Source organism: Delphinapterus leucas, chromosome 11 (assembly GCF_059928025.1).
Source record: "Delphinapterus leucas isolate spDelLeu-1000000601 "Yukka" chromosome 11, BTC_Dleu_Yukka2, whole genome shotgun sequence".
NCBI classification, from domain to species: domain Eukaryota; kingdom Metazoa; phylum Chordata; class Mammalia; order Artiodactyla; family Monodontidae; genus Delphinapterus; species Delphinapterus leucas.
In genome coordinates this window covers 36,600,525-36,613,675 of record NC_143139.1, presented here as the reverse complement: position 1 = coordinate 36,613,675, position 13,151 = coordinate 36,600,525, and the positions used below count along the sequence as shown (strand labels likewise).

General features: G+C 34.8%; 1 protein-coding gene across 7 annotated transcripts in view; it reads left to right on the top strand.

Annotated features, from left to right (window-relative positions):
- Window positions 1-11,931, top strand: part of SCAF11 (SR-related CTD associated factor 11) — a 73,131-nt gene extending 61,200 nt beyond the window's left edge. For 3 of the 7 annotated variants that reach the window (XM_089920579.1, XM_089920578.1, XM_089920582.1), the window contains 7 exons: window positions 375-476; window positions 2,253-2,362; window positions 3,010-5,712; window positions 6,795-7,141; window positions 8,097-8,378; window positions 8,742-8,861; window positions 9,145-11,931. In XM_089920579.1, the coding sequence (XP_089776705.1) occupies window positions 375-476; window positions 2,253-2,362; window positions 3,010-5,712; window positions 6,795-7,141; window positions 8,097-8,378; window positions 8,742-8,861; window positions 9,145-9,291 (3,811 nt within the window). In that variant the 3' untranslated portion in view covers window positions 9,292-11,931. The remainder of the gene's footprint in view (window positions 1-374; window positions 477-2,252; window positions 2,363-3,009; window positions 5,713-6,794; window positions 7,142-8,096; window positions 8,379-8,741; window positions 8,862-9,144) is intronic. The other 4 variants (XM_022572392.3, XM_089920581.1, XM_089920580.1 and 1 more) reach the window with 4 other exon arrangements.
- The last annotated feature ends 1,220 nt before the right edge of the window (window positions 11,932-13,151 follow it).

The following is a 13,151-nucleotide window of genomic DNA, read 5'->3' as shown; positions in this document are numbered from 1 at the left end:
GCAAACTATTGCACCTAGAATTTTGGCTGGAACTGCTTGCTGCAACTTTGGTTCATGGGATAGAAGTAGTGTTGCTTTTTTCTCTCAATAATAAGGCTATTAGTCTGAATTGACTTTTTTAAAATTCTGTCAAGATAGAAATTCAAGTGTTATTTTTATGAATCGGATTAGTACAATTTAGATTTATAATATAAAAAATTTAGTTTAGGAATGAGTTCATTTTGAAAGTTTTTAAATAGAAAAATGTTCTTTTTTTAAAAAATGTGATTTATAATGCTAGGTATAAAAACTTCTGCTATTTATGGTATAACCCAGTTGTTATTCTGAACTTAAATATTTGGAATTCTGATGAGGGTCTAAAATTTATCTTTTAGTACAGAATTTATAGAAGTCAATGAAATCAGTGCATTGATTAGGCAGAAGAGACAGGAACTGGAATTGTCATGGTTTCCTGATACATTACCTGGAATTGGAAGGTAAAAAAAAAAATTGTTTACTAAAGTGTCTACATGCTAACATGTGCATAAGATATCATTAATAAGGCACAGAGGTATCTTATTCAATGGGTATGTTTCTAAGAAAGTTTTGTTTAATTCAACTTTGGTGTTTCAGTTGCCTAATGAAAAGCCCCTATTTAAAGAACCCCTTGAAAAGTAAAGAATATTTTATTTATTTGTTTAATAAATGTAGATATTTGATTACTTTAACAGGGAGAGCACCCAAATGATAAGATCCATTATTAGTAATAGCATTCAGATCTTCCATCCTTCTTCTATCTTTTCCTCCATTCCAGTCTTCCCTGTGTGCTATTAGCTGAAGCACTGATTTTATCATGACACTTCCCATCTCCACAGTGTTATTCTAAATCACTACTTGATCAAGTCCCTACTTTGCCCTGGCGTTCATGACTTTCTATAATCTAGCCCTTTCTTTCTTAGTTTTTTCTGAAGCTATTAACACATTGGTAGGTACACGATGTATACTTAAATCAGGTTCCTATGTAAAGACCAAGTTCCTTGCCAGAGTTTTATATTCATTCCTGTAACATACTGTAACTTTTAGATATCACTGTAATACAGTTCTGCGAAGGGCCTTCACCCTCTAGGAATAACAGTGGAACATAAGTAAAATTGGAAAGTCCAGATATGTATAATATGAAACCTTTTCTTAGAGCTGTTTTCTTTGTACATGTGCAAGTTGCACATTGTTCTTCAAGCTTCTTTCCTCCTACTCCAGAATCTCACCTTAGACTGGGTGAGATAGTCTTTTGTTATGAGACCTGACTAAACAAAATATGAATCAGAGTAGGAAGAAGCTGAGGGTGGATTGGTTGTGAATGAAGAAACTTTGGCGTTTTAGCAGGTCCATAGAGACCCTGGGAACCTTGAAGAGCCATCATCCTCAGATTGAGGAATTTTAGAATATAACATAGCAATAGAAATCAGGTGGTTTTTTCCTTTTTAAAAATGTATTTATTTTGATGTTTTTGGCCCTGATATATGCTGTAAAAACATAAAGAAGTCTAATAAAAAATGTGATAAACATCCATAATGTTTATCACATTCAAAATTCAAGTGATGTAGTTTTACTTTCAGTTTTTGTTACTTTTTTAAAATGTATGGACTGATTCCCCTTTGACCTTGATAATTTCTTTAAAACCTGATTTGATTAACTTGACTAAATTATCTCTTTGGTTGCCTGGAAGTGGAGTGGGGCTGGAGCAAGGGGCATGAAGGAGCTTTCTGGGATGGCGGAAATGTTCTATTTCTTGTTTGGGGTGGAGGTTATACAGGTGTATACATTGGTCAGAAGTCATCATACTGTGAACTTAAAATCTGTGCATTTCATTTGTGTATTTTATTTATCTGCATTTTGTTATCCAAATTTATTATTTTTTAGAGTGGTGGAAAAAAAGGCTAAAAAATTTTTTTGACAAAGTCTTGCATTAACTTCTTTAAACAAGAAACAACTGTTATGTATTAAGTTGCCTTTGATCTCCCTTTGCTATTAATTTATCAAAAAACATGCTTTTAAAAGGTTTTCTGTTTTTTGTTTTTTGCAGCCAGTTGGTAACCATCTTTGAACAATGAGTAACCTTGAGCTTACATTTTTAGCTATTTGGCAGAAAATAATTTAAGCACCCTGTATTTTAATGTCGCTAACCTGATTTGGAAAATTAGTACCTTTAAATTGCTGGTTTAATTTTTAAACCATTTAAACAAAAATGTCTTTTTTTTTTTTTGAATTTTCAGAATTAGTTTTATACCCTGGAATATTGAAACAGAAGTGCTTCCTCTCATCTCCTCCTCTGTGTTGCCAAGAACTATTTTTCCAACAAGTACCATATCTTTAGAAAATTTTGGTAAAGTTTTTGAAATTCTTTCTAGTTTAAAAAAAGTTATTAGCCTCTTTCAGTCTCATAAAAAGAATGAGTGTTGATGACTTAGAAAAAGTGTAAATTAAGGTATAGATAGTAAGTCCTAGATATTTTTATAAATATTTGTACAGTGACTTGACTTTAAAATTGTCCCAACTAGAAAATTCCTTTTAAGAAATTACAGCTTCATGTCTTTGAGGAACTGATTAGAAGTCTCCTTTCTATTTAGGGCTTCAATGTTCAAACCATAGATCTTTAAAGTAATATCTCCTATTAATTATGAACAAATAGTTTGAGTCTCTACTGTTTGTGGATAGCTATTGTCTCTTGCTTTTGCCTATTGATTCATTAAGCAAATGGCAGTTATCAGACGAAACATATTTTCTTTTGTTGTTTTCCCTATAAAATTGCCCACATGGATTCAAATCTTGGGATAACTCATTTCAGTAGCACTAAAAAATTGGTATTACTCAGGTGTTAGTAGCTATGCATTTATTTATAATTTGATTCACAAGTATATTTTGTTTCACTCTGTTATAGATGTCTATTTTATGCTAAAATAAGCTTAAGCCAAACTATTATCATTTTTTGAAACATACAATTTTTACTTTTTAAAAAACATGTATTATTAGGTACTTCTTGCAAAGGATATGCATTAGCACATACTCAAGAAGGAGAAGAGAAGAAGCAAACTTCTGGTACCTCAAACACCAGAGGATCAAGACGAAAACCAGCAGCAACAACTCCTACAAGGAGATCTACACGTAACACGAGAGCTGAACCAGTCAGTCAGTCTCAGAGGTCCCCAGTATCAAATAATTCTGGGTGTGATGCCCCAGATAGTAATAATCCATCTGTAAGTGTTTCCTCTTCAGGTGAGTCAGAAAAGCAAACAAGGCAGGCTCCAAAACGGAAGTCTGTAAGAAGAGGAAGAAAACTACCTTTACTGAAAAAGAAACTTCGGAGCTCTGTACCTCCCCCTGAAAAATCATCTTCCAGTGATTCAGTAGATGAAGAAATAGTAGAATCTGACATACCACCTGTGTTAGAGAAAGAACATCAATCAGATGTAGAAAGTAGTAACACTGTGCAGATAAATATAGAAAATGAGTCTGCTAATGGATTGAGAAGTTGCAGTGAGCCAGTAAAAGAAAGTGAGGAACATAGTGAGACCCATGATACAGAGGAAAGAGTAGAATCTTTATATTCTGAATCTGGTACCCAAGATCCTCCTGTGCTAGTTGGAGAGGAGGAGGAAATTCAAAAAGTTGAGAATACAGGTATAGAGGCTAATATGTTATGTCTGGAAAGTGAGATTTCTAAGAATACTTCTGAAAAAGGAGGTGACCCATTGGAAAATCAAGACCAAATAGCTTTACCCTCAGAATCAGAAGTAAAAGCTGATGGATGTACAGATCATCTTCCAAATGATTTTCTTACATGTTCAGGATCTGAAATTGAAGTACACCAACCTATATCAAGCCTAGGTGAGATCCCTGAGAATGCAGAGTCAGCGGTTAATGAAGAAAAAGTTATGGAGAGTCCTATAGTAAAAATTATTGATCATAAAGATTCTACAGTAAAAACAGAACATCTTATTGACAGCCCCAAATTAGAATCTTCTGAGGGTGGAATTATACAAACAGTGGACAAAAAATCCATTGAGAGCTCAGAGGTTCATTTGCTTGGGCATGTTGAAAATGAAGATGCAGAAATAATTGCAACATGTGATACTTCAGGAAATGAAAATTTCAATAGTATTCAAGACTCTGAAAACAATTTATTGAAAAAAAATCTTAACACCAAATTGGACAAATCTTTCGAAGAAAAGACTGAATCTCTGGTTGAACATCCCAGATCTACAGAATTGCCTAAAACACATGTTGCACTGATTCAGAAGCATTTTAGTGAGGACAATAATGAAATGATACCTATGGAATGTGATTCATTTTGCAGTGACCAGAATGAATCTGAACTAGAACCGTCTGTAAGTGCTGATGCTAAACAATTGAATGAAAATTATGTGGAGCACAGTTCCCAAAAGAATATGTCATCTTCTGGTCCTTCAAATGAAAAGGTTGAAACTGTGTCTCAGCCATCTGAAATCCCAATAGATACGATAGACAAAGCCAAAAAGCCTCGTACTCGAAGATCTAGATTTCATTCTCCATCTACAACTTGGTCTCCCAACAAAGACACTGCACGAGAAAAGAAGCGGTCTCAGTCTCCATCTCCCAAGAGAGAAACTGGAAAAGAAAGCAGGAAGTCTCGATCACCATCTCCCAAGAAAGAATCTGCAAGAGGACGGAGAAAATCTCGTTCTCAGTCCCCAAAAAAGGACCCACGAGAAAGGAGGAAATCTCAGTCTCGATCTCCAAAAAGAGATAGCACTAGGGAAGGCAAAAGATCTGAATCACTCTCCCCAAAAAGAGACACTTCTAGAGAGAACAGAAGATCTCAGTCAAGACTGAAAGATTCCTCCCCAAGAGAAAAATCCAGGTCCCGGAGCAGAGAAAGAGAAAGTGATAGAGATGGGCCAAAGAGAGATCGAGATAGAGAAAGGAGAACCAGAAGGTGGTCTCGGTCCAGATCTCGTTCTAGGTCACCATCAAGATCTAGAACAAAAAGTAAGAGTTCATCATTTGGTAGAAATGACAGAGTCAGTTATTCTCCTCGATGGAAGGAAAGATGGGCAAATGATGGTTGGAGATGTCCACGAGGAAATGATCGATACAGAAAGAATGACTCAGAGAAACAGAATGAAAATACAAGAAAAGAAAAAAATGACATCAGTCCAGATGCTGATGATTCAGATTCTGCTGACAAACATAGAAACGACTGTCCCAGTTGGGTAACAGAAAAAATAAATTCTGGGCCTGATCCGAGGACCAGAAATCCAGAAAAGTTAAAAGATTCTCATTGGGAAGAAAATAGAAATGAAAATGCAGGGAATTCTTGGAATAAAAACTTTGGTTCAGGTTGGATGTCGAACCGTGGTAGAGGTAACCGTGGCAGAGGCGCTTACAGAGGTGGTTTTGCCTACACAGATCAAAATGAAAACAGGTGGCAAAACCGAAAACCCCTCTCAGGGAATTCAAATAGTTCAGGGAATGAGACTTTCAAGTTTGTGGAACAGCAGCCCTATAAACGGAAAAGTGAGCAAGAGTTCTCATTTGATACACCGGCAGATAGGTCGGGGTGGACATCTGCATCTAGCTGGGCTGTGAGAAAGACTCTGCCAGCAGATGTACAAAACTACTATTCACGACGAGGGAGGAATTCTTCAGGTCCACAGTCTGGATGGATGAGGCAAGAGGAGGAAACAACTGAACAGGGTAACGTGTTTGTTTATCAACACTTTTATTTGAAGAAAGAGATTATAAATTTAATACCTTATTTATATGAGTTGAAATAATCCCTATTTATAGTTTTATGTTAAAGTGAATCCCAGTTATTTACAAGTCACTTTGTATTGTATAATAGATATACACTTCAATATTTATTTTCTTTTTTCACCCCATGCCTGCCCCAAACCTTGCCAAAGACATAAATATTTTAAGTATAATTTGCTACAGTAGAAGAATTTGAGATAGTCCTATGCAGGATTTAAATTCTGTTTCATTTATATCAGATGTGTGCACTTGAAATTTTTTTTTTAATGTTTTATTTGAATTCTATTTATTTATTTATTTGTTTGTTTGTTTGTTTTTGGCTCTGTTGGGTCTTCGTTTCTGTGCGAGGGCTTTCTCTAGTTGCAGCGAGCGGGGGCCACCCTTCATCGCGGTGCACGGGCCTCTCACTGTCACGGCCTCTCTTGTGGTGGAGCACAGGCTCCAGACGCGCAGGGTCAGTAGTTGTGGCTCACGGGCCTAATTGCTCCGCGGCATGTGGGATCTTCCCAGACCAGGGCTCGAACCCGTGTTCCCTGCATTGGCAGGCAGATTCTCAACCACTGCGCCACCAGGGAAGCCCTGCACTTGAAATTTTTTTATCGTTTTCCTATAAATAAGTCACTCTGCTAAAGAAAGATTTATCTTTCCTTGACTTTTCTTGGGAACATTGCAAGAAAAACTCTGTTGCAGATTTTTAAAAAGTGATTAACCTTCTAATTTAGTAATCTTAAATTTTATGTGATTATTTCTTTAACTAGGAAGTTTCTTGAGCTACTGATTCTTTGTGAGTGTTGACCGATGTTATTGTGTGGAGTTATGCTTTAAAATAATTTTAGTTGAATGTTTTCTTTCAGTTAGAAAATCAGCCCACGTTATTTAGGAATGACAGGATTAAACTGAATAATTGGGTATTGGTTTAGGCGTTCTGTTAATTGCTATTTTATTGTAACCAGTGGTGCTTTGTTTCTCTGGCTAAAGAAATTTGTAACATGATTTTTTTTCATAAGCCTTTTTTCTTTTGATAGATTCTAACCTAAAAGACCAAACAAACCAACAAGGTGATGGTTCTCAGCTACCTATAAATATGATGCAACCACAAATGAATGTAATGCAGCAACAAATGAATGCACAACACCAGCCTATGAATATCTTCCCATATCCAGTGGGTGTTCACGCTCCTTTGATGAATCTCCAGCGCAATCCGTTTAACATTCATCCTCAGCTGCCCTTGCATCTGCACACAGGAGTACCTCTCATGCAGGTAGCTGCTCCCACCAGTGTATCTCAGGGACCACCACCACCACCACCCCCTCCCCCTCCATCCCAGCAAGTCAGCTACATTGCTTCACAGCCAGATGGAAAGCAATTGCAGGTATGTTTTCAGCAACTCAAGTTTCATCAACATAGCCATTGTAAACATTTAGCTATTAGGGACAGATGTTCAAGAAAGGGCTTCCTGGCTGGATATCCATACACAGTGACTTATTCGGTTAGGTTTATGGTAAACCTTCATAACCCCCTTTTCACTGTCCTTCCCCAAACCTCCCACTCCCAAATGAGAAAATGAACTGAATGCATAGTATCAAATCTGAGCTACATACAGGCTATTGCTGATACCCAAACAGGTTTTTAGGTCACGTTAAAAAGACCAAATTATGAGCCAAACTAGAATCAAGTGGTGGACACTTTCCCTGATTTATTGGACTTTTAGGGGGTGGGAACTTGTGATTGGGTACTGTGATAAACCTTGTACTGTTTTGTTCAAACACCAGATAAAGCTGTTCATCGTCCATTACCCTCTGTGTTTCATTTTCATGAATTTACCATGTGAAAAAAGTGCCTCTGAGGCACTTCTTAAATATAGAAAAATTTCAATAATAATCTATAAACATTGTGTTGATTATAGTTTCATGTCTACATCTCAGAAATTCTAGAATCCTGACAGCAAGAGTTGGAAGAGCAGGGGAGTGGGAATTTGGGATCTTGTATCTTTTTCTGCTGTCAACTCACTGCAAGTCATTTGACTTCACTGTCTCACTTTCCTCCGTCTTTGAAGGGGGGGCGTCTACTCTCAAGAGCCTTGTAGGAAAGATACTGTTATTAATGCTGCTCTGCTTCTTGTTGGTTTTAGTGTTGCTGTCAGAACATTACAATACATATATATTTTTTAAAAGTCATCATGAAATATTTAAACGGGGCTGTGTTTAAGAATGTTACTCATTTTTCTTCAGAGTCCTTTAGATATAAATGACCTGAAATATGCACTTCCCTTAAGTACTTAAGTATTGGATTGCTTTGATTTTTTTTTTTGATGTTATTCCTAATAGGTGACTAAAAGACTTCTGTCGAGCACAAGTAATTCATTAACTGATGATAACTCTTTAAAACAGGGCATTCCTAGTGCTTCTCATGCAAGTAATAACATGAGTACACCAGTCTTGCCCGCTCCGACAGCAGCCCCAGGAAATGTGGGAGCAGTTCAGGGACCAAGTTCTGGTAATACTTCGTCATCAAGTCACAGCAGAGCTTCTAATGCTGCTGTAAAATTGGCAGAGAGCAAAGTAAGTGTTACAGTGGAAGCCAGCGCAGATAGCTCGAAGACAGACAAGGCAAGTTCAAAGTTGAGAGCAACTTACATGATTCTGTATATGATAAAGATGAAAAAATAACAGCTTTCTATTGTATAAGTGGTGAAGGGAATTTATTGTTGATAGTCTTAAATTCCAATATTATTTAAAGGGTTCTGTCTGAATATGTTGGTGCCAGTTGAATTACTGGTAGTATTTCATATTTATTTTTAGAAATGTTTGGTATGTGTTAGTAAATAACTATTTTGTATTTATAACACTAATATTTGAATAGTTCCTTGCAATAATGTAAATGTACAGTGTTTTCAATTTTATATTTTTAAAGAATTTTTTTTGAAAGTACGTAATTGGGCAAATAATAATTATACATTTTCCTCTTATCAGAAATTGCAAATTCAAGAAAAAGCAGCACAGGAGGTAAAATTGGCCATTAAGCCATTTTATCAAAATAAAGATATCACCAAGGAAGAATATAAAGAGATTGTGCGGAAAGCGGTAGATAAAGTAAGTTATAGCTTTAGTGGAGTTATGTACATATTGTTTTGAACATGCCTGTTTTAATAAAGGAATGATTAATTAAATTAATTAAAATAGTAAGAGGTAGCTTCTACCATTCTTGTCTGTTTTTTACCTTTTGAGATAACGAAACGTGTACCCAACAGGAGATAATGAAACATTAAAAAATGTCTGGTTATCTCTTTGGCATATTTGTTTTTCATAAAGCTTTCTATTTTCCTTTAATCTGTTTAAGTATGAGAAAAATATTCCCCCTTCTTTTTTTTTATAGGTTTGTCATAGTAAGAGTGGAGAAGTAAATTCTACTAAAGTGGCAAATCTGGTTAAAGCCTATGTAGACAAATACAAATATTCACGGAAGGGAAGCCAAAAGAAAACTCTGGAAGAACCTGTGTCTGCTGATAAAAACATAGGCTGAAGTGGGGAGCACTATAAAGGACACTATCAAGATACCTGCAAAGTGCAATTTCAACATGTACCTTTAATGGAAAATCATACGTAACTGTGATTGAAATTTGGTTTTGATAAAATTATTTTTTTTAATGTAGGATATAATGTTTTGCTCTAAATAAATATAGTTCTGCACCGCAACTTCTATATCTTTTCCTCCCACCCCACCCCCAAAAAAAAAAAAAATTCAAGGGAAAGTAAAGGGGTTAAAGGAATGTGCATTTTTACAAGGACTGTGTTATATTGTGGATACTGGAAGAAGATGTACAGCTTTTTGATTTGAACAGTGGAGTGCATAAATGAACTTCTGAGTGCACTGGTTTTGGAAGAGATATATATAATACATTTATTCTGTCAGGCTAAAAATAAAGTATGATCTTTATGATTTTTCTCTCTAATTATACAAAGATAAATAATGTATTACCATGAAAAATATTTCTAATCACAGAACATACCAATTACAGGGTTCCTACTGTGTATTTTTAAAGCACACATCTGAGTAAATTGCTTAGATAGAAAACAAATTATCACACGAGTAAAATTCAGTGTTCAAAACTTTAGAACACTGTTCACCTGTTGTATCACCAAATAAAGGTTATGCTGCTTGGTTTTCTTTTGTGCCTTTTTTTCCCCCAGTTGAGATGAAGCAATTTGATTTGCTAGATTTACAACTTCGGCAGTCTAAGGCTCTGTTGAATTTAGAAGACCTGTTTGGAGAAAGTGTTGGCTTTGTAAAAATTATGTTCTTCCATAATATCTTCTACTTATCAGAGATGGTAAATTGATTGTGCCAATTGGAGAATTGCTTTTAAGTAGTGACCCCCCCCTTCCCTGTGGCTACGGTAGAATCATGACATTTGCTTCAGTGGCTTTCAGATTGTTGCTCATCTGACTAATCACTAATGAAATTCTCACATTTTAGAAATCTCCAAATGCTTTACAGTGAATAAAGTGTTAATTTGGTGACCATATGGTGGCCATTAACCGTGTTGCGAAATTCTAGACATTAAAACCGGTGTTTTGGAAAAAGGAGAGGAATTAAATAATGGAGTCTTGTTTAGGCTTTCAGGGACTAGAGATTGGGTTTTTTTTTAGTACTATTTTTATTAAAGGTAAGTTTAAAATGTTCTAGCCTTATTATTTTATTTGGCATCTTGGAAGAAAAAATGGATTATTTCCATGATAAACTGTTTCATTCCAGTAACAGTTTTCAATAGATACCAAATGACTGGAAAGCACTTCAGATAAGATGTTAATGGCACAAAGATGGATGTGTGCCTCAGTGAGACAGACTGACCCTTGTTCTAGCTAAATAGTGAAAGCAATACTCTTTAGGACTGTGCTTTTCTGAGGTAAAGATTATCTGTTTCTCAATTTTATGTGTATAATACTCTCCTGGTGCTAGCTTTGATAGGCGAATTTTGAAATATTGGCCCCAGTAATGATTGTGCTAGTTCATAATCTTTATTAGATTATGAGTATAATCCCCAAAGTGGTAGAAATATTTCCAAGCAGTTTCTGATCTTTATTCTGCATTTCTGGGCATTTGTAATATGGTATTCTACTGATTTATATATATTTTTAATTAAAGTTTGTGTTTAGATTATGATGGGGAAAGAGTTTTGGAAGTATATTTCTTCTAATAAAATATTAAGACAGTTTTAAATATCAATGCACACCTCATTTGTTTCAGTTTTGAACTCTAGAAACAATTGTGTGAATTTTTAATCTATTTTGGGTTAAAGCTGGTTCACATTTAGAAAATTTTGTAGCAAATTGCCTAAATTGATTAATCACACAACATATTTTTCCGACGTTTTCTTTCAGTGACATTTGGGAGTTGGATGACAGTTTAAAATTTGCTTTATACCGTTTAGCTTGTGCAAACATGTTTAAAAGTTTTGAAGAAAAATAGGTGCTGTGGTCAAGAGTTAAAAGTCTCGCATCTTTGGTAGCAGTGCTAAGAATTAATTCCACCTTTCTTGAATAACAACAGTGTACGACTCTGTATCTGGTTGGGGTACTGGTTGGCCTGCAATTGAAATAGCTAATGAAGAATATTACTGGACTAGAATCAACTTTGAAATATTTAAGAATGTATTAGAAAGTGCATGCTTTATGTTAAAAAAATACATTGCTTTTTAACATTTCCCATTCTTTTATCAGAAATTTACATTAATTTTGCATGTGCACAAACTTAAAAACATTTTGTGGGGTTACAGATTCCTCTTGTTATTTATGAAGATTCAGTATTAACCTTTGAAACCTTGGTCTCTTTAACTTCCTAGTCACATTGACTGATGTTTTAGGCTATAGTGACGCCTAGAATTTTGGGACTAAAATTAGTTGTTATTTTAACATTCCAAAAGTTTTGATTTTTCTCCTCTGGTAATTATATTTTTTCCATTATTTTCCTTTAAATGGCCACAGTGTGTACTGCTTGAATGTTCCATCCAAAAGATGTAGCTTCACAAGCACAGTGCTTGCTCCATGGTCCGTGAGACATTGTTTGTAGTATGAGGATGGAGTGCTGTCTACTGAAACAATACTCTTATTAAACAGATATGTAGTATGTAATATTTTCTAATAAATTCTTTTGATAAACAAAGTAGTGTCTTTAACATTTTATTATTAAGATTCCTGGGAAATAGTGACTTTCACCACATAAGCTCTTTCCAAACATGTGTTGCAGTATTTCTTGGATTTGTACCAAAGTAGTTAGGCTTAGCATCACAGTTAACGTAAATGTCCAAGTTGTAAAGCAAGGGGAGTTAGCTATAAGCATGTATTTTAATAGCATTTTTTCCTAATTACATATCATTGTAGGAAATTAGAAAAGCTTATTTAGTAAATTAAAAAATCTGTAAAAGAAGGAAGAAACCTAAAAACAAAAGGAGAAAAATAGCCTGTAATCCTACCACTTAAAGGTAACTATTAACACTGATCAAACTGCACATAACTGTGTTGTAACATCTTTTTCACTTAATGTATTGAGAAGTTTCCATTTTAATAAAAATTCTGCAGCATGACTTTTAATAGCTATAATAGTATTATATACCATCACTTAAAACAGTCCTCCACTATTGGATATTAAGCTATTTTTAATAATATAAATAATAAAATTAGCAAAATATAAATTGTACTAATTAAATGACTGATGTAAACATCTTTATACATAAATTGTGCCTGTTTCAGATTATTTTCTGGGAATTGATTCCTGTAAGTAGAATATCTTGATCAGTTTTTATTTCCCCCTAAAATTTAAGATGTAATTATATACATACACTTGAAGTGTAATTTTTTAAATTGAGTTTAAAACTGAATATATTTAGTTTAAAACTCCATTGTTTTCCTAAGCTGATTTGTCTCTACAAAGAGAACCATCAGAAAGTTATTTTTCCCAAACGCTTCAATGCATTTATAAAGATGCTTTTTATAAGGCTCCCGGAAAATAGTTTTCACAGATCTTTTTCCCCAGCACATGAATTATATCCTGTAAACTTGTGCATTTCTAGTTCCCTTAATAACTTGAAGGTATAGTCATGTCCATGTTCTATTTTATAGGGGCTATATCGTGTTCCTCTGTTGATGGACATTTTAAGTTATGTACACGTTTTGGTTACTAGAAACAATGTTTTAACTAACACCCTGTGTGACTTACCTCTGCCAATCTTTTTGTATACAAGGTTACATTGAATTTCAGGATATACACATTTTTCATTTGGATAGATGTTGCCAAGTTGCTCTCTGAAAAGTGTCCTAATTTATAGTCCCTCCACAGTGTCTGAGCTTATAGTTTACTCTTAGTTCCAACTTCGATATTGTGAC